Source organism: Thamnophis elegans, chromosome 14 (genome assembly GCF_009769535.1).
Source record: "Thamnophis elegans isolate rThaEle1 chromosome 14, rThaEle1.pri, whole genome shotgun sequence".
Lineage (NCBI taxonomy): Eukaryota > Metazoa > Chordata > Lepidosauria > Squamata > Colubridae > Thamnophis > Thamnophis elegans.
The window spans coordinates 29,983,579-30,005,292 of NC_045554.1; the positions used below are offsets into that span (position 1 = coordinate 29,983,579).

Here is a 21,714-nt window from a genome sequence, read left to right on the forward strand (position 1 = left end):
CGGCCTGGCAGTTCTTCAAACCTGATAAGGTCTGTAGTTGTAAATTCACCCTTGAAAGACTGTTTGCCGGGACTTTGCTGGATGTGAATGAGAGGATGTGAATGAGAGGAATTCACGTTAACTTAATAAAAAGGGGTTTTGTCAGGACAAGGAGTCGCCTTCATGATTTTGTGAAGCCTCGAACACATTGTAAATACATGCCACTATGTCAAGGGCCTGAATTTTGATCATAGGACAGCGGGGATACTTCAATAGTCATAAGCGTGAGGATTGGCTGTAAGTTACATCAGCAGTGGAAAAAAGTGACTTACAATGGGTCTGTGCCTATCACAGCATTCCCACAGTCATGCGATCAAAATTTTGGCGCTTTCCAACCGGTACATACAGGTAGTCCTCTACTTACGACCAACAATTGAACCCAGAACCGGATGTTGCTAAGTGAGAAAATTGTGAAGCGAGTTTTGTCCCATCTCACAACTTTTCTTGCTGGATTTGTTAAGGGAAATCAGTGCAGTTGTTCAGTTAGTAACATGGTTGTTAAGTGAATCTGGCTTCCCCTGCTGATACTGCTGGTCAGAAGGCTGCAAGTGGAGATCATATGACCCTGGGGCACTGCAACCGTCATAAATATGAGTCAGTTGCCAAGCATTCAAATGTAAATCATGTGACCATGGGGATGCTTCAAAAGTGAAAAATGGCCATGTCACTTTTTACAGTGCTGCTGTAACTTCCATCACTAAACAGTTGTTAAGTCGAGGACAACCTGCTTTTATGACAGTTGAGGTAATCCCAATTGTGGTCATAAATCAAGGGCTACCTGTAAATCTGGAATTGCATTTCCAGAAAATCCTAAATCGTAGGATTTATCCAATGACTATATAAAGAAACAGAATGGAAATGCATTGTTTTTCCCCATCTTTTCTGTACAGTAAATGGATAATTAGACCAAAGACTAAAAGCTCTGTGTAAATTTTGTGCCTCAGAATCCGATGATGTTTTTCTGCTCAAATAAATGAGAAGCAACAAACTCTTGACTTAAAAGTTCTTTTACAGATCGTGGCTTGTTCAGTTTCAATAAGCCATAACCCTGCGTTCATGTAAATTATACCAATATGAGTAGGTATAACATACTCCAGGAGGACATTTGCTCAGTGTGGTTTACTAAGCCGAGATCCCTTGCATAAAATAATACACGTGGTCAAATATGCCTCATTAGTTTATCTACTGTGATAAACAGAATACACAACATGATTACGTTTTAAGGAAGATTTTGATCAAAACACTTTAAATGCAGATGTGAATAAAATTGCTTCATGCAATATCTCACCCTAAGAGGAACATAGTAGAATCCTTTTTGAATTCATCCAGAATCTGGGAAGAGAAAAATGATGAATTAAGAACAAATAATTTTCTTCTGCACAGAACAATTATTGCCCGGAGAAAAATAGGTTGGTTAAACAACTGAAAATCATCAAAAGCTTTTTTTAATTTTTTTTTATTTATGTTCTATTTTGGAAAACATGCTTCTTCTTACATTTTTGCCAACCTACTTAAATCTTTAGATATATCTATAAAGAATTGAATATAGCACCACAAACTGATTAATATGATGAATTTCACTGGTGCCAGTTTAGTGTAGTAATATGTATATACCATGATATAAGATAATACACCAGAGTAATATACATGTTGCACAGAATATGATGTACATATGGAAACGTATTACCAGGGATTTTTTTTTCCTGACTACTTATATAAGGATTATTCTTTATATTATTCACATTGTCTTGTATTCTTGTATGGACTGCATCAGTAGAGGCTAAACCAATTTTGTTGTATACATGATGTACAATGACAATAAAGGGTTTGAACTTTGAATTTATATATATAGAAAATATCCATCCTCAGGCTGGTGTTTTTGGCTTAAAGCGTGGCCGGAGCTGCCATCTTTCTATAAATAGAAAGAATTCTATAAATTCTATATAGAAAGACGGCAGCGCCAGCCACGCTTTAAGCCAAAAACACCAGCTTGAGGAGTTTTATAGATTATACATATACATATACATATACATATGAGCCGAGATGGCACAGTGGTTAGGGTGCAGTACTGCAGACCACTTCAGCTGACTGTTATCTGCAGTTCAGCGGTTCTAATCTCACCGGCTCAAGGTTGACTCAGCCTTCCATCCTTCCGAGGTGAGTGAAATGAGGACCCAGACTGTGGGGGCGATATGCTGACTCTGTAAACCGCTTAGAGAGGGCTGAAAGCCCTATGAAGCGGTATATAAGTCTAACTGCTATTGCTATATACATATACATGTATACATGTATACATGTATACATGTATACATACATATATATATATATATATATGTAAAAGTCTATCATATATACATACATACACACATACATACACATACACACACATGTGTTTGTATATACAATAGACCCTTACAGTTCTGAATCTACTCAATTTAAAGTAAGGAAGTTTGGTATCATGCTTGAATTCAATATAAGACTGAAAACATATGTACTAGCTAATTACTACATTCAGGCTACAACACAGAACAACACTCTGCCTATAAAGAGGAAGTAAGATAAGAGCAGAACATTTACCAATTTCTGTTGCTCAAACATAATCTTTTTGTAGAAAAGATGAAATTGCTCAAAGCTAAGTTCTTCTTTAGCAGCTTTTATTTCCTGCAGATAAAAATAAAATAAAATAACCCAACCGTAAGTAAGGAGGCAGCATTTAGATTTTTCCCAAAGCTACACCTACTCTCAAGCCATTTATCCTGTCCCAGGCTGGAGGAATGGCATATAGTACCCTCTAACCTAGCAGAAAGACAGATCTACACAAACTTTACACAGATGAAGTTATTGCCTTCGGAAGTTGTGGATGTTCCATCACTGGAGATTTTTAAGGAGAGATTGAAAATTTTGTCTGAAATGAAATAGGGTCTCCTGCTTCAGCAGGGGGTTGGACTAGAAGACCTCCTAAGTCCCTGCCAAGTCTGTAATTTTGATGAAGATTTTGTATTTGTGCACAACTGGAGAATATGGCTTCTGTTAATTGGCTTGCCTAAATGTGTAGTCAATTTTCAATGAAGCCCTGGAAAACATTGATGCAGCCTCAAAATAAACGGTGTTCAGATCAACAATATAAGATATGCTGATGATACAGTTCTGCTTGCCAGTAAGCATGAAGACCTTCAGCTCCTTGACAACAGTGTCTCAGAAATATCTGAAAAAATGGCTTGAACCTCAAAAGCCAAGATCATGGTCATCAGCAAACAACCCATTAAGTTACCACTGATAAATTTGGAAGGAATACCACTATAAAAAGTTGAAAGGATCATGTACCTTGGTTTTAATTTACATGAAAGCTGGGACATGATCAGTGAAGTAAAGACAAGGATAGAGAAAGCTTGAACAGCATTCTTCAAAATAAAAAAGATCTTCTGCCGTCACGACATAAGCCTAAGATTGAAAATCAGGCTTGTGAGATTTTATACCTTTTCTATCCTGCCCTATGGAGTGGAGAGTTGGTCTCTGACAGAAAACCACTTGAAGAAACTAGAAGCATTTGAAATGTGGATTTACAGGCAGCTGTTCCGTATAAACTGGGTTGACAAAATCAGAAATGAGGCTTTAATGAGCCGCCTGGGAAAGCCAAAGGAAATCATCTAAGCCATTAAAAAGTGAAAGATAGTGAAATATATTTTGGACATGGGATGTGACACCCAGAAAAATACAGCATCCTTCACTTAGTCCTCTAGGGAAAGATTGAAGGCAGAGGAGGCAGAAGCAGAAGAAGAACATCGTGGCTTCAAAATCTAAGGGACCAGTTTGGACAAAACTCAGTAGCACTGAGGAGGAGGAGGGAGGGGGGAGGAGGAGGAGGAGAGGGAGGAAGAGGAACTCTTCATTATTTTCAATCTCATTTTCAGCATAATACAAACAGAATAGATATGGTACCTAGCCTTGCAGTGGATTGGTTCCTTCCTTCCTTCCTTCCTTCCTTTTCTCCCACACTCCCTCCCTCCTTCTTTCCGTCCTTCCTCCTTCCTCCCTACTTACTTACTTCCCTATTTCCTTTCTCCCTCCTTATTTCTATCCTCTCTCCTCCCTCTCTCCCTACTTCCCTCCCTCCCTCCTTCTTTCCATCCTCTCTCCTTCCTCTCTCCCTTCCTATTTCCTTCCTTCTCTATTTCCTCCCTCCCTCCCTCCCTCCCTCCATACTTCCTTGTTTCCCTCCCTCCCGCCACACTCCCTCCCTTCTTCTTTCCATCCTCTCTCCTTCCTTCCTTCCTTCCTTCCTTCCTTCCTTTCTCCCACCCTCCCTCGCTCCAATGGCTGTTTCACTGCATTGAGCAAGCCAGTTCTCTTTGTTTTCTTTTGAAACGGGCAGAATCACATCCAGGAACAAATCAAAAGTATGCCAGTTTAGTATCTTCCCAGCCCCTTCCTGGGCTGGGCTGTAATTTTTACAGTAACATTTCCTGAAGATAACAGTGCATCATGCAAACAGGTTTAAATCCTTCTGGCTCCAAGAGCTGCCAGTAGAAGAAGTGGGGAAGACAGAGAGAGGGAGAGGGCTTTTTTTGCCCCCACCAAGAAGCCAGAAAGAAATTAACTCTGAAGAAGATCAATTTCAAAATACAGCATATCTTCCAGACATCCACTCTAATCTTTCCTGGCCCATCTTTAGTAGCCGTACTCTCCAGCTCGCTCCTTCAAAAAGTAGCAATCACATTTTTTCCCCCCTGAAAAAAAGTATATACTTAGAAGTCTGTAGCTATAGAGCTTAGTGAAGGTGGGGGAGAAGAAGGAGCAGTGGAAGAAAGAGGAAAAGAAAGAGGAGGAGGAGTGGAAAGAGGAGGAAAAGGAGAGGGAGGAGGAGGAGGAGGAGGAGGAGGAGGAGGAGGAGGAGGAGGAGGAGGAGGAGGAGGAGAAGAAGAAGAAGAAGAAGAAGAAGAAGAAGAAGAAGAAGAAGAAGAAGAAGAAGAAGAAGAAGAAGAAGAAGAAGAAGAAGAATGTGTAGGCTGCCTGGTTCCCAAACCTTGAAGCAGTTTACAGTATTCAAAGATTAGAATCTGTATAAACTCAACAGCTCAGATTGAAGATATCAGATTATAAAATGACCTAAATAAATAAATAAAAATGGCAGGTAAACCTCATTTGTGGGGGGGGGGGACAAATGGCAGCCCAGTGGTTAGAATGAAGTACTGCAGGCTACTTCTGCTGACTGCCTGCAATTTGGCAGTTCGAATCTTACTTCAAGGTTGACCCAGCAGTTCAATTCTGACTGGCTTGAGGTTGATTCAGTTTTCCATCCTTCCGAGGTGGTTAAAATGAGGACCCAGATTGTTGGGGGCAAATAGGCTGACTGTAAACCACTTAGAGAGGGCTGTAAAGCACTGTGAAGTGGCATAGAAGTCTAAATGCTATTGCTATTAAAATTCCCACCCATCACAGTGCTTTACAGTCTTCTCTCAGCAGTTCTAGGAAAGGCTAGTAACAAAACATCCAGGGCTAGGGTTAGAAAAAAAAATCTGTTCTCCAATGAAACCCAGTAGATGGATTATTCTGGAACTATGTAAAATATATGATAATAGGTAAACTGCAGGACATGCCGCTTAAACCAATACTCACCGCAAATTTATCTTTCAAGTACTTCACACTGTTCACTTTGAAGTTAACGGACGGAAGTATCGTTTTCAACTCTCTCAAGCTGATGCTGAATTTAAAGAAAAGAATAAATACTAAGAACATTCTTCTAGATTTACTCAACTTTATTTATTCACCAACTGGGTTGTCCATCCCAACTGTGGTCGCTAAAAGAGGAGTAGCTGTGAAAGGATGTTCCTATGACGGTAAAAAAAATCTCTTAGCGCAATGGTTAGAGTGTAGTACTGCAGGCTACTTCTGCTGATCACTGGCTGCCAGCAGTTTGGCAGTTCGAATCTCACCAGGCTCAAGGTTGACTCAACCTTCCATCCTTCCGAGGTGGGTAAAATGAGGACCCAGATTGTTGGGGGAAATAAGCTGACCCTGTAAACCGCTTCAAGAGGGCTGGAAAGCACTCTGAAGTGGGGTCTAAGTGCTATTGCTATTGCTTAGGAAGCTGAAGGGCTTTGAGATAAGCATCAGAAATGGAGACTTTCCCAATCAGGTGGGTGAAGAGCACATTTCATAAATGAGGGATCGCTCCTGAAAATATAATCTCCAACCGAAGAGAATATTTGTAGATCAGGGATGAACTGTGGTGTTCTGGATGCTTTCTGAGCTCGGTTGTTTCCTTGCAAACATTTCATTAGAAGGGAGTGGAGTTTGTTCTCTGCTTATACACTAGTGGCTTCTCCTATCGGTGGGAGTGCTCTTGGTGGTTCCTTGATTCCTTGTAGAGAGCAAACCCTACTCCCTTCTAACACTGATGATGTTACATACTTTGGGTAATGAAACATCTGCAAGAAAACAACAAGCTCAAAGAGCACCAAGGACACCACAATCTTCCTCCTCCTCCTTCCTGCAAATCCCCACTGCCCTCTAGCACTGATGATGTTGCCTAGTTGGGTAATGAAACATCTGCAAGAAAACAACCAAATTCAGAGAGCACCAAGGGCTCCACAAATGTAGTCCCTTTTACCAACTCTCAGGCTTTCAGAATGGAAAGCTATCAGAGGACAGCCTTCTGCTGATGACCCTGAGTAAAAAGTCTGCTTCAGGACCAAAACAGATAAAGCAAAAGAACAGCATGGAACTGCCATGATTTAAAAACAGCAAAACACAACATCAGTGAAACACAGCTCAAAGGTTTATAATGCTGGCCAGAATCAACATTGACTCCCACCTGCAAAGCAGCTGTAGTGGTCAGAAAAAACAATTTATGGAAAAATCCCTACTTAAATGAAAGTTTTGATTCCACGAGACAGTCGGCATCTGTGTGTTTTTCTGATCTCACAGTCTGGCCCTTAACGGTGTGAAGGAATAACACTAGGAAGGCATCAAAAAAGCCTAAAGGCCATGCTAAAATTACTACATTATGCTCACACTGCACAGCATGTGCAGGGAAAAATGACAGATGCTACCTTGAACTCAGACAGTGACTAAATTTAATAGAAACCATGAAGTGCACTCTAATAGGCAGGAAAGGTACACTTCACTAATTCACCCGTGTCAGTTGCTACGTTGATAAATTGTCTTTTCATTGTACAAGGCCATATTTTAGAAGGAAAACAGTGGCTGGCTGTTCAGTTGACTCATTTTTATTTCGCCTCTGGGAAGCATACCACAAAAAAATAAAATAAATAACTTCGGGTCAACTGTTCATTCAAAATGGCATTTTTAAAAAATAAAAATAAAAATCCCAGACTACCTGAAGCAAAGATTCCCAAACTTTCCACAAAATGCAATATTTGGAAAGTTAGAGGCAGATCATCTCACTTCCCTTACCTTGAGGTAACACCAGCTGTGTTACCATTTGGTATTATGAACACAATCAAGAGTCAGCCGAGGATAGCAGCAAAGTTTCCCCTGCCCCTTGGGCCTCTCATTCATCACACTCTTTCTTTATTGTGTTGTTTCTTATTTAAACAAAGGTGCCAGCTTGGTGTTGTGGTCTAGGATCAAATAACAGGATGGGCTGAGCCCTTTAGCCTTCTCCTGAGACTCAAAACCCAACCTCGGTCACACCACAGTTCAGTTCCTGGGGAAGCTTGCTCTGGCATCTTCTGACTTGATGCACAATAACCCAGCACTGGTGCCCATTTGCACAAGCCTTGTTTCTTGAATTTTCCAACCAGTCTATCTCAAAAAGTGCTTTTTCCACAAGGCAACTTGACTTCCTTGGTGTTTCCCCTCCACCTTTAACATTTCGCTTCTCGTCCATGAAGCTTCAAAATTTCAGAAAAGTCCAGTTGCCTTGTGCAAAAAGCACCTTTGGGACAACCATGGCCTGGATGGTTGAGAATCTCATAAACTTCCAACCAGCATCTTTGTCACCATCAGAATTTGCCTTCAGGTGTTCTGTAGACCAGGGACCACCAACCTTGGCAACCTTAAGACTTGTGGACTTCAACTCCCAGAATTCCTGAGCCTGCGAAGTTTAAAGTCTTAAAGTTGCCAAGGTTGGGGACTCTTGTTGTGGGATTAGCAGGCATGGGATTAGCAGGCAGGGAGTGACAACTACCTGCACTGAACCAAGTAAGAATTATACTTAGGAAGATATTTAGGGATGATTCACACCCAGGTCAGTGTTTCTCACTTTTATCATTGGGCAGAAGATACAGAAGTATAGCCAGCCAGACAAACAGGTTTAAAAACAGACTCTGCCTATGGGCTATCAGACTCCTAAACATAATCACAATCACTCCACGTACATATAGAAACGTATGACTAGGGGTTTTTTCCCCAATTGCTTTTATAAGGATTATTTCCTATACTATTCACATTGTCTTGTATTCTTGTTATGGACTGCACCAGTAGAGGCTAAACCATTGCATGTTGTGCAATGACAATAAAGGCTAGTATACTATTATACATAAAATGAGGACTTTGGGGACTAAATGCTACATGGAAAACAGCAACTTTCTATAGGAAGGAGTTTTCCATTCTACTAAATTAAGTCTGCAGAAATAAACTGTTTATAATTGGTCATTTAGTGAGTCAAAGTTGCAACCTACCTGAAAAAGAGGATTTATGACCCAGATCCGTATTTCTGACAGTTGCCCCCACTCCCACAATCATGTGATCGCACTTCAGAAAATGGGCAACACTGTTGCATTAACCATCTTTCTGGTGTCCCAGAATCATACAATAAAGTTTTACCACGATTTTGCTAAAAACCCAGCACTTAAATCAGAGGTGGTATTCAGCAGGTTTTGACCAGTTCTGGAGAACCAGTAGCGGAAATTTTGAGTAGTTCGGAGAACTGGCAAACACCACCTCTGATTGGCCCCGCCCCCATCTATTCTCTGCCTCCCGAGATCCAGCTGATTGGAAGGAAATGGGGATTTTACAGTAACCTTCCCCTGGAGTGGGGAGGGAATGGGGATTTTACACTATCCTTCCCCTGCCATGCCCACACAACCAGTAGTAAAAAAAGGTTGAATCCCACCACTGATTTTTTTGTTTTTAGCAAAATTGCAGTATACTGAACAATGAGTTCACTTAAAGGCCACAGTTCACTTAATGACCACAGAAAAGTCCAGGATGGAATGAGGACTCCTGACAAACAGGAAGTTAGATTAGAAGACCTCCAAGGTCCATTCCTGTCCTTTGATTTTATGATTCATTTCATTGCTTTCACAATTGAGATTCTGAAACAACGCCTCCAGAAATTGTGAATGCTCCAACACTGGAGGTTTTTAAGAAGAGATTGGATAATCATTTATCTGAAGTGATGTAAGATTTCCTGCCTAAGCAGGGGGTTGGACTAGAAGACCTCCAAGGTCCCTTTCCAACTCTGTTATTCTATTCTATTCTAGTCTAGTCTAGTCTAGTCTACTCTATCCTTATCCCTATTCTTCCTATTCCTATTCCTATTCTATTCCACCTCAGTTGAACACCAAAGCTCCTGACAAACTTTAGTTAATAGTGGAAATTAAATGACTTTTCTTTTTTTTTAAGTGACTTAATTACAACAAAAATACATAATAGAGGGGAGTGGGGGAACAGAGCAGCTTTAGAATCCAAAATGAATAAGTACCTGTTTCTTCTGGATTGATCCACCGAATAAATCAGCTTCCTCAGCCAGCTTTAAAGAGCCAATAAAAATACAGCCAGGATTAGTTTTGTAAACAGAAGACTTAATGATGTGTTGTAATTTCAACACATGAAACATCAAAACATTAATGAATGCTCCTGTTTCAATACATAACTGTTTACGAAGTGCAAACAGTACCAAATTTATCTTTTTTTTCTGTGACATATAGAACAGATTCTGAAGAGCCTATCTAATATTTTGGATGTATATATATGTACATGTATTTAGTGTCACAACCCCTGGTATGCCCAAATATGGGAGGAGGCATACTGCTTCCTTCCATTTATTTATTTATCAGCACAAATACAACATACATACATACATATAGGATGGGGGGGCTCTGTGTATGTGTGTGTGTGTATACATACATACATACATACCAGGGGTGGGTTTCAACCGGTTCGCGGCGGTCCCTGCGAACTGGTTGGTCGGCGAACCCGGAAGTAAGTAACTTCCGGGAACGGCGAAGGGCACGCCCGCCCGCGGTCCTTACCCGGTTTTGACGGGTTCTGCGCTTCCACGCATGCGCAGGACGCATACAGCGCCTGCACGATCCTCCAGGAGCAGCTGGAGCATCGCGCAGATGCTAGTACGCAGGCGTGCACCGCGCGCGTGCACGAGGACGCCGCCGGCCCTGTTCCAACCAAACCGGTTGGAACGGGGTGAGAAACCCACCCCTGATACATACATACATATAGGATGGGGGGGGGGCTGTGTGTGTGTGTGTGTGTGTCTCTGTGTGTGTGTTTTCCAGCATAACTCTGGAACACCTCGAGCAATTTCAACCAAACTGGTGACTTACTCTCTGGAGAAAAATACTGTGAGGGTAAGACACTCCTAACATCCCTCAGGATGTGTGTTCTGTTAAGATGCAGCCTGTTGTGCCTTTAAATGGCTTCTACTGTACTGCCATAAAATGGCTTCTGCTGTACAGCGTAGTGGAGTTGCCATGGTAATGGCTTCACAGTACTCCACGAGGGGGCTTCCTCTGGTAAGGGGGAAAATCCAACATTAGAATTTATGTTTGGTCCAGACATTTCCCTCCTATAAATAAATATCTGGACAACACCAGGCTATCGGCTAGTGAATTATAAATGTGAATGTGACAAATTCTTATTTACGAGTACAGAGATCACTTTCAGCATGGAGTTGATGTATCATCAACAGCATGTTAGCATTACCTATGTACAATCAGCCCAGGAAGAGGAAGATGGAGAAGCAGAAGAAGGGGAAGGGGAAGAAGGAAGAGGATGATGATGTGAGAAGTGTGAATTTAAGTCTGAGAGAGACGAAGATACTTCAGACCCATCCGAAAACTGAGTTAAAATGATTCGTTGTCAGCAACCGTAACTGATCAGTTAAATGACATGTGTATGTATGGTGTACATAATTGGGTTTTTCCTGTCTAGTGGAAAGAAGGACTAGGAGTAACATAACAGCCTAATATTTGAAGGGCTGCCATGAAAAAGAGGGGAGGTCAACCTATTTTCCAAAGCACCAGAAGACGGGACTAGAAGCAATGGATGGAACAGTTTGCCTTCAGATGTTGTGGTTGCTTCATCACTGGAGGTTTCTAAGAAGAGACTGAATAGCCACTTGGAATGGTATATAGGTCTCCTGCTTGAGCAGGAGGTTGGAATAGAAGACCTCTAAGGTCCCTTCCAACGCTGTCATTTTGTTATTCTGTTGCTATATATCAGTGTTTCTCAACCTTGGCAACTTGAAGATGTCTGGACTTCAACTCCCAGAATTCCTCAGCCAGCGAATGCTGGCTGGGGAATTCTGGGAGTTGAAGTCCAGACATCTTCAAGTTGCCAAGGTTGAGAAACACTGCTATATATAAATACAAAGAAGCTCTTCCACATACCTCTCTGTAATTGCTGGGGTGCCTGCGTTTATAGCTTCCTGATACAAAATATTCAACCCACAAAGCCATTTGTCCGCCTCCTCCTTTGAGTCAGCTGCCATGGAAAGGAAACCATCACCAAAAATGAGAAACATCTGTTATCCCACCGCACAAGAATAAATTGCATACTTCTGAAGGAAAGCAAAATGTCTGAGAGGAATTCCTTGAAATTTTTTTTAATTAAAAAAGATACATTAAACCAGGGGTCCCCAACCTCCACGTTCGTGGACTGGCACTGTCAAAGCCCCATCCGTGGGATGCAGGCAGGATGTGAAACCATGCCTCCTCCCATCCATGGAAAAACCTCTCTCCCATGGAACTGGTCCCTGGTGCCCAAAAGGTTGGGAACCACTGTTTTAAACTTTTGGAGCCTTTTCCCTCCAAAACTCAGCCATTTTAAGATATGTGGGCATCAATTCCCAGAAACTGAAACATATGCGGAACGGTTGCTGGAATTGGGTATGTCTAGTTTGATGAAAAGAAGGACTAGGGGAGACATGATAGCAGTGTCCCAATATCTCAGGGGCTGCCACAAAGAAGAGGGAGTCAAACTATTCTCCAAAGCACCCGAGAGCAGGAAAGAAGCAACGGGTGGAAACAAATCAAGGAGAGAAGCAACTTAGAACTGAGGAGAAATTTCCTGACAGTTAGAACAATTAACCATCAGAACCACCTGCCTTCATAAAATTGCAGCTGCTTCATCACTGAAGGTTTTTAAGAAGAGACTAGACAGCCACTCGTCTGCAATAGTATAGGATATCCTGCTTGAGCAGGAGGCTGGACTAGAAGACCTCCAAGGTCCCTTCCAACTCTGTTATTCTATTTTGTTCTGTTCTATTCCTAGTTCTAATTCTAACTCTAATTCTGGAAGTTGAAGTCCACACATCTTAAAAAAGAATTCCTCTCCAGCAAATTCCCAGCCCACAGTCTTTCAAGATAGTTTACAATTACCAACCTTTATCAGGCTTGGAGAGTGGCCAGGCCGATATCCTTCAGACGCCACGATACTTGGCAAGAATGCAGGAATGAACTAATTGTCTCCTGCAAACTCCACTCCCCTTTCGCTCCTCTTTTATTCCCTTTGGGAGGGGCCATTCACCATCCACCTGTGGCCTTACTCCCAATTCGACCCTTGTCCCTGAGCTGTCCCCATCGTCTGGCAACTCTGTGCATGCGCACACAGGGAACAGGCTCCACCTGTTCTTCTGCCCCACTGATCTCTGACTCTGAAGTCTGCTGATAACTGTCGGACAGCCCTGGCCCCACCTCTGCCTCTGACACAGAGCCCTCATCAGAGCCTTCCCCAGACTCCAGGACTGGCCCATGTTCTTCCCCAACCTCCTCACTGTCCGAATCTGCTGCTAGCTCCATTGGCCGGCCACAACAGGAAGATTGCAAATGACAATCACATGACCCAGGGATACCGCAACCATCATAAATGATTTCTTGGCAAGAAAAAGATGGGAAAATATGGGGTGACACACTTGATAAATGCCTTACTTTTTTACTTAGCATAGGAAATCCTGGTCCCAACTGTGTTCATAAGTTGAGGACTACCTCAGTGGTCAGGGGAGTCCGCAGAAGAAGACCTTACCTAGTTTCTTGGACAGTAAAGGTGAGCGGGGGTAGAGATGTACCTTCTGACTTGCAAAATTCTGTTAACTTAACCTTAACTGTAAATTTAAGGCTACTTAGTACTTTGTGGCTGTGATCCTTGTCTGGTCTACCTTGCAAGTTTGACCCTATGTTAGATGTGATCCAGAATTTCAGGGATGTCTGATCTTTGCAGCTTTCCAAAATAATTCTATTCTGTTTATTTGTTATCCTTACAGGTAGCACCAGTCTCCCTCAAAAAAATATTTGCAGTTGGAAATAAATATGAAGATGCCAACACGCATTTGGAAGGAGTAACGTTACAATCCTATATTTTAAAGGGGAGATTCAGACACAATAGGTTTTACCTGCTAGGCTTAAAGTGTTGAGAACAAACTGAGTGCCATAAAAAATGGTGAAGCAGTGCTCCTCCTTCTGACGTGCCCCCTTTCCACGTTCAAAATCCTTCGCATTTTTCCCTGGTCTGATTTCCTTGATTTCCGTTAAATCCACTGAAAAAGAAAAAGAAAAAAACAATGAAAGAAATCTAAAATGTCAAGGTTATTTCAGCATGAAATTCACCATGTAAATGAGATGAAGAGTGTGAAAGAGAGGAGAGTGGCAAGAGGAAGAAGAAAGGATTAGGAGAGAGGGAAGAGGGGGGAAGAGGAAGAGAGAAAGAAGGAGTGGAAAGAGAGAGGAGAAGGACGACAGAGGGAAGAAAGGAGATAGGGAGGAGGAGAGAAGGAGAAGAAAGTGATGGATAGGGTACAAATATGGTGTATGGAGAGCAGGAGAGCCAATAATAGTTTTTGGGGGTTGATGGTAAGACAAATTGACATAAATATTTTAAAAATAGTTTTGGTTATGTAACAATATACATGTGGTTATTTGTATAAAGATGAAAAAATAAAAAATAAATTATTTAAAAAAAGGGTTATTTCAGCACAAGCCCCTTCCTCCAGGATGGCTACTGAATCCCATTTCATAATCAGACTCTTGGGTAAAACTGCTATAGGAAACTCGTCTGAGGTTGAACAACAGCCCAAAAAACATTGCCATCTAACCAGCAAAAAACTAGAGAGAGTTGGTTAGTCGTATTTCTCACTTGATCATCGGAGTGCAAGTAGAACTTTGCATTTGTATATAAGGATCATTTTTGTACTTGCAACTTAAGGCACCTCCCAAAGACCATTCAACCATCATCCAAGTGATATCAACCCTGTTCCCATTTTTTTTTTGGCACCAAAGTGTTAAATGATTCTGTAAGTTTTCTCTGCTCCCCCCCCCACCTCCCTGAGATAAGGACGACCCATCCCTTTCTGAAAAGGGTGAACATCTAGTTTTAGGCACTGGGGCCAGGATTTTAATGGGGTTCTGGTGTGGTTGTGAATAAGCCTACCATAAAGGTAAAGGTTCCCTTTGCACATATGTGCTAGTCGTTCCCGACTCTAGGGGGTGGTGCTCATCTCCGTTTCAAAGCCGAAGAGCCAGCCCTGTCCAAAGATGTCTCCGTGGTCACGTGGCCAGCATGACTAAATGCCAAATGCGCACAGAACACTGTTACCTTCCCACCAAAGGTGGTTCCTATTTTTTTACTTGCATGTTTTACATGCTTTCGAGCTGCTAGGTTGGCAGAATCTGGGACAAGTAACGGGAGCTCACTCCGTTATGCAGCACTAGGAATTCAAACCACCGAACTGCCGACCTTTCTGATCGACAAGCTCAGCATCTTAGCCACTGAGCCACTGCTTCCCTATTGATTCTACCATGGAGAATTCTTAAGATGCTCCCTAGTTTTTAACTGTTTGTACATCTGAATTTTGTTTTTAATCTCGGTTTGCTGATTCTCAGGTGGATGCGTGGATATATAAATCCACTTAATAAGTAAGTGGATAAATAATAAGCAAGTCACTACATGTATTGGAACGATCCTACGAAACAGGAGGAGGAGCTGCAGAGTAGACAATGGTCAGATGAATCTACAGAAGGAATGGCAAACATCTCAGGAGAGAGACCTTCCCTGTTTCTTGGACAGTAAAGGTGAGGGGTTAGAGATGTCTCTTCAGACTTGCAAAATTTTATTAATGTAACTTTACTGTAGATTTAAGGCTAGTTAGTACTTCTGGTTCAGAGGTGGGTTCCTACCAGTTCGCACCTATTCGGTAGAACCGGTTCGTCAAATCTACTGAACCGGTTAGAAGAGGTTCCACCAGTGGACCCGGAAAGCAGGCCACAACTACAGAAGAGGTTCCAAAAATTTTTGAAACCCACCACTGGTCCTTGGATATGATTATTCTACACTATCATGCTCATATTTATAAAACTCAGTGCCTCTGTGAAAGGTAAGGATGACTACTGCGTTTGTGGTGCAATCAGAACATTGCGTGTGTTGAAGTTGTTTTAACGCAAACCAAAGATGCCTTTAAAAAAAACAAGTTTACATCATATTCTTATGCATGCCAGTGCTGTGTGTGAGGTAATTTAAGGTGGTTCTGACAAGTGTCGTCGGCATCTTCATATCCGGTCACATGGGTGGCAAGCCACTCCCACAAAGGAGGCCACACCCACAGAGTAGGTTCGAACAATTTTTGAAACCCACCACTGATTTAAGGCTAGTTAGTACTTCTGGCTGTGCTTCTTGTCTGTATTACCTTGCAAGGGTGACCCAATGTTAGATGTGAACCAGAGTTTCAAGAATGTTTATCTTTGCACCTTTCCAAACCATCATCATGAAGTCCTCTGGCAGCAGCTCTAATCAACCAGGAAGCTCCTTCTCATCCATTGGCTATTCTACACCTCAAACATTGTTTACAGAACACAAAAGAGCTTTTTTAACCCCTAACAGATGGCAGCAGCAGCAGCTACTCCAAGAAGGACAAGCAGGTCACAGCACAAGAAGAAAGGCTGAAGGTTCAACCTGGCTAAATGAAATTAAAAGAGGTGGCAACTTATCACTGGATAGAACTCTACCATTGCTATATTTATCAATTACACCATGTAATAATCATAGAAGCATAGGGCTGGAAGAGACCTTGGGGGTCTTCTAGTCCAATCCCCTGCCCAAGGAAGAAATCCTTATGCCATGCTAGACAAATGGTCGTCCAAGATTTTCTTGAAAACCTCCAACAATGGAGTACCCAGAACTCCTACACTGACAATTCATCCCAAGAATTTGGAAATGTTCTGCTGATCCTAAACAATGTGCTAAAAATGATTAACAGGTTCAGTTAATTACAAGATGTGTAAGATCACACTAAACCAGATGTTAAAAGACATCTGAATTCTATTTATGGGGTGACAATCCACTTCAGAGCTCTTATATATACATGTAAGTTATGATGCTGGATATATAGATCATAAAGTCATGATGCTGAATATCTATCTATTCTGTCTATGTATCATCTATCATCTATCTATATTTATCTTATATAAATATATATTCAGCATCATAACTCTTAATTCTGAAGAGCCTATCTAACATTTTGGCCTTAAACAGTATCCATCCATCCATCCATCCATCCATCCATCCATCCATCTATCATCTATCTATCTATCTATCTATCTATCTATCTATCTATCTATCTATCTATCTATCTATCTATCATCTATCTATATTTATCTATCTTATATAAATGTATATTCAGCATCATAACTCTTGATTCTGAAGAGCCTATCTAGCATTTTGGCCTTAAACAGTGTCTGTCTGTCTGTCTGTCTATCTGTCTGTCTATCTATCATCTATCTTATATAAATACATATTCAGCATTGTAATTCTTGACTTCTTACATGTTCTTTCAATATTTGACTAAAATTTACATAAATTATATTCAGATAGTCTTGTTTTCATATGGAACAGCTCTTCATACATTTCTAAAGAAGTTATTTAAAGTCATCAGTGTTGAAATGATCTCTGTAGGACAGGTGCTTCTGTAAGAATTTTGGTCTTCAAAATTAACCTCGGTCTGATAGTGGCCAAGGCGGGCGTCAGCTTTGTCCATATTGTATTTTTCAAAGGTTTGGGGTAGGGGGTTGTTCCCCATAAAAAAAATGAAAGGGAAGTTAACATGACATTAGCAGAGCACCAAGTTCAAATGTCAGGTTTATTTCCAGCACTGTTTCAGAGCCATGCCCATTCTTAGAAAAGGATTTCTAAATACCACCAAAGCATTTTGTCTGAAAACGTTCGCAAATGCTTCCTCATGCTAGGTTTTATTAACATAATTGCATTACATGGAACAGAAAGGAAGCCAAAAAAAGAGTCAACTTTATTTGAAACATAACTGGTGTGCGTTCTTCCGATAAAACACTGACTCAAGAAGAGAGGAAGTGGTTTCATTCCACTATGCAAACTGGATGTAAGAGCAGACAATCTTCCTACAGGTCAAGGGTTAGAGTTTGAACAGCCACAAATAAATTGAGTGTTTCAGTCTACAATCGGAATTATCTCCCATGCTATTTATATGATAGAGTCGTAAGCAAATAAGTGTAAAGTGCAAGTGTGAGCAAATGCAGATGTGCTTGGGTGTGTAGGCATATAAATGTGCATACGTGCTCACACAAATGTATACATACTAGCTGGATACCCATGCTTTGTGACAAAACTGTGTGATCCGGCAATGCAGGAGAAATCCGGTTCACTCCGGTTCAATCCGTTGGCTCAGTGGTGGTCGGTGGTTGAAACACATAAGGGAATATCTCTCCTACCACCTTGAGTCCGGAAGCAGTTCCATAGGTGGAAGGAAGGCATAGACATTTTGGTGAGGTACTGACGTTTAGTACTGTAAGGAGCCCCAGGCTGCTACTGAGTGAAGGAGTGGAACGTCTGCCAGTTTGAACTGAGGTAACGGAATGTGAGGCAACTGGCAGTTGGAACAGAGTTCTTTTCAGGTGGGAAGGGGGAGTAGAACTCCTTAGCATCAGAATGTGTTAATTACTATATAAGAAATACTAATGATCTGATGGTCATTTCGCAAAATCCTTTCTTAAAGAGTATCTAGAATCGAACAAGAACATACGTGCCAAATTTCAAGTTTGTAGGCATTACAGTTCTGAAGATTTCGTGATGAGTGAGTGGCATTTGGCTTTTATAGATATAGATATAGATATATATAGAGAGAAAAGTAATCCTTGACTTACAACCATTTGTTTAGCAATCATTGGAAGTTACCACAGCACTGAAAAAATAACTTTTACTTATGACAGGTGCCCCATCCCCATGGTCACCTGATCAAAATTGGGGCATTTGGGAACCAGCATGTACAGGTAGTCTTTGACTGACAACCACAATTGAGCCCAAAATTTCTGTTGTTAAGTGAGACATTTGTGAAGTGAGTTTTGCTCCATTTTATGACCGTTCCTGCTGCCATTGTTAAGTGGCTCACTGCAGCTGTTGTTCGTAACACGGTTGTTAAGTGAGTCTGGTTTTCCCGTTGACTTTGCTTGTCAGAAGGTCACAAAAGGGGATCACATGAGCCCAGGACACTGCAACCGTCATGAACCAGTTCTCAAGCATTCGAATGCAAATCACACGATATTGGGATGGTGAAATGGTCGTAAGTGTGAAAAATGGGTCCTAAGTTGCTTTTTTTCAGTGCTGTTGCAACTTTGAATGGTCACTAAATGAACTGTTGTAAGTCGAGGACTACTTGCACTATAACCACTATCAAATTGCTGCCAATATCCGTTGCCATCTTCAAGCACCTCCAGACTTCAGCACCTACATAAAAGGGCACAGTAGATAGATAATAGTTGATGGGTTCACTACATATTTGTTTGTAAAAGAATGTTGGCCCAACTTTCAATGATTAACAAGGAGAAGGGAAAGGAAAAGGGGAAAGGCTGACTCAAGTTAAAGCCAAATAAAAAATTGACGTTAAGATTAAAAATGGGAAGAAGATGTGTCTAGCCATTTTTTCCTCTTTTATATCAAATTAGTTGATAACTCGGTGTTGCCCAGGTATTTATTTATAGGGGGGAAAAGTCCGGACCAAACTTAATTTCTAATGTTGGATTTTCCCCCCTTAGCAGAGGGAGCCCCCTTGTGGAGTACTGTGAAGCCGTTACCATGGCAACTCCACTGCCCTGTATAATAGAAACCATTTTACAGCAGTACATTAGAAGCCATTTTAAGGCACAACAGGCTGCATCTTAATACAACACACACACCGAGGGGTGTTAGGGGTGAATTACCCCCCACAATATTTTTTTCCAGTGAGTAAGTCATCTTTATAACAAGTTTGGTTGAAATTGCTCGAGGCGTTCCAGAGTTATGCTGGAACAAACACACACACACACACACACACACACACACACAGGGAGGGAGAGCGAGAGAGTGAGCCATTTTTATATAGAGATTTAGGGAAAAATCTAACTAAGTACACCCCTATCCCTGAATCAATGCCAGCTGTAGCAAGATATAAACACTGTTGAATAAATAAAACAGATACCATCTGAAACAAAGGAAGTTTGATTCCATATTTTCAGAAAATACAAAAGAAAGCTGGGGTTTTTTTTCCAAACTCTTTCCATCTGTTCACAAAATACAGGTGTGAAACAGAATGCAAATACAAACAATGGGATTTTGTTTTGAGTTTTTCTTCCCGGAAAGTCAACATGACCAGTATTTTCACGAATCAGCCTTGGATATGGAAAATGTTAAAAGCCATTGTTTCCTTTGCAAATTCTGTCTCACCGACCCCAAACAGTCAAAACAATATTGTTAGCTTAATTCTTGTTTCACCTTGCTTGAGACTGAGTTTCACATAGCTGAAAATACACCTGGCAGCTTAGTACCTCAATCTGAAAAAAATAAACTTTTTTCAGCTATGCGTATCAGCTTTATTATTTTTGCATGCCTTGCTTACTGCAACTGGAGGCTAAATCATATGAGGAACAGTTGCAGGAATTGGATATGTCTAGTTTAATGAAAAGAAGGACTAGCGGAGAGTTTATAGTAGTATTTCGGTATTTGAGGGCCAGTCACAAAGAGGAGGAGGTCAACAAATTCTCCAAGGCTCCTGAAGACAGGACAAGAAGCAATGGATGGAAACTAATCAAGGAGAGAGCAACCTAGAACTAAGGAGGAATTTCCTGACTGTGAGAACAATTAATCAGTGGAGCGACTTGCCTCCAAAAATTGTGAATGCTCCAACACTGGTGATTATTAAGAAGATGTTGGATAACCATTTGTCTGAAATGGTATAGTATTTCCTGCCTGAGCAGGGAGGTTGGGCTAGAAGAACTCTAGAAAGTCCCTTCTAACTATTATTCTGTTATTCCTTCGGATTTCTGTTTCTTAATAGCTAAACTGCTTCTTTATAAATATTAGGCTTCTATAACCATCCTGAGAATAGGAAGCGAAAACAGGTAACAAGCAACACAAATATAAAACACACAAGATACTCAGTGTTGTGGTTAATAGCTATGATGTGCTAATTTCTAGTCCTACTGCCATTTCCCACACCCCATCCTTCAAAATGAATCAAGAGAGGCTTTTGCAGGGTTTTTTAAAGCAAATTTAAATTTAAGCCACTGGGCAAAATTAGATTTATTTATTTTGAGTTTGACTTTTTGAGTTTGAGTTTGAAGTTTATTTATATGCCGCCCTTTTCCCTGGGGGGACTCAGGGCGGCTCACAACCCAAGGGGGAGGGGGAGACAAACTTTTAACATATAAGACAATACATAATTAAAAAACACAACATTCATACCATTCGGGCGGGTTACAGTCTTAGCCCCAGGCCTGACGGGATAGCCAGATTCTGAGGGCTGTGCGGAAGGTCTGGAGCATGGTGAGGGTACGAATCTCCATGGGGAGATCGTTCCATAGGGTCGGAGCTGCCACCGAGAAGGCTCTCCTCCGCGTAGTTGCCAGTCGGCATTGACCGGCAGATGGAACTCGGAGGAGGCCTAATCGATGAGATGTAATAGGTTGCGTGGAGGTAATTGGCAGTAGGCGGTCTCTCAAGTACCCAGATCCACTACCATGAAGGGCTTTATGGGTGACAAGTAGCACCTTGAAGCGTACCCGGAGATCGACAGGTAGCCAGTGCAGCTCGCGGAGGATAGGTGTTATGTGGGTGAAGCGAGGTGCACCCACAATCGCTCGCGCGGCTGCATTCTGGACTAGCTGAAGTCGCCGAATACTCTTCAAGGGCAGCCCCATGTAGAGCACATTGCAGTACAGTATTTAGTTAGTTAGTTTGTCAAACACGTACGAGATAACAAGTCTAAGTATAAACATGGACATGAACGCAGGAAATGGGTACGAATAAATAGGGACAGTAGGACAGGGACGGTAAGCACACCGGTGCGCTTATGCACGACCCCTTTACGGACCTCTTAGGAATGGGGTGAGGTCCACGCTAAACAATTTAAGGTTAAAGTTATGGGGGTTCGAGGATGTAACAACAGAGTCAGGTAGTGCATTCCAGGCACTGACCACTCTG

At 41.6% G+C, this 21,714-nt stretch overlaps 1 protein-coding gene across 1 annotated transcript in view; it reads right to left on the bottom strand.

Annotated features, from left to right (window-relative positions):
* Positions 1–21,714, bottom strand: part of PLCG2 (phospholipase C gamma 2) — a 96,493-nt gene that overhangs the window by 41,098 nt on the left and 33,681 nt on the right. Inside the window, 6 exon segments of the mRNA XM_032230806.1 lie at positions 1,328–1,371; positions 2,617–2,700; positions 5,656–5,740; positions 9,710–9,757; positions 11,634–11,727; positions 13,634–13,777. Coding sequence (XP_032086697.1) covers positions 1,328–1,371; positions 2,617–2,700; positions 5,656–5,740; positions 9,710–9,757; positions 11,634–11,727; positions 13,634–13,777 — 499 coding nt within the window.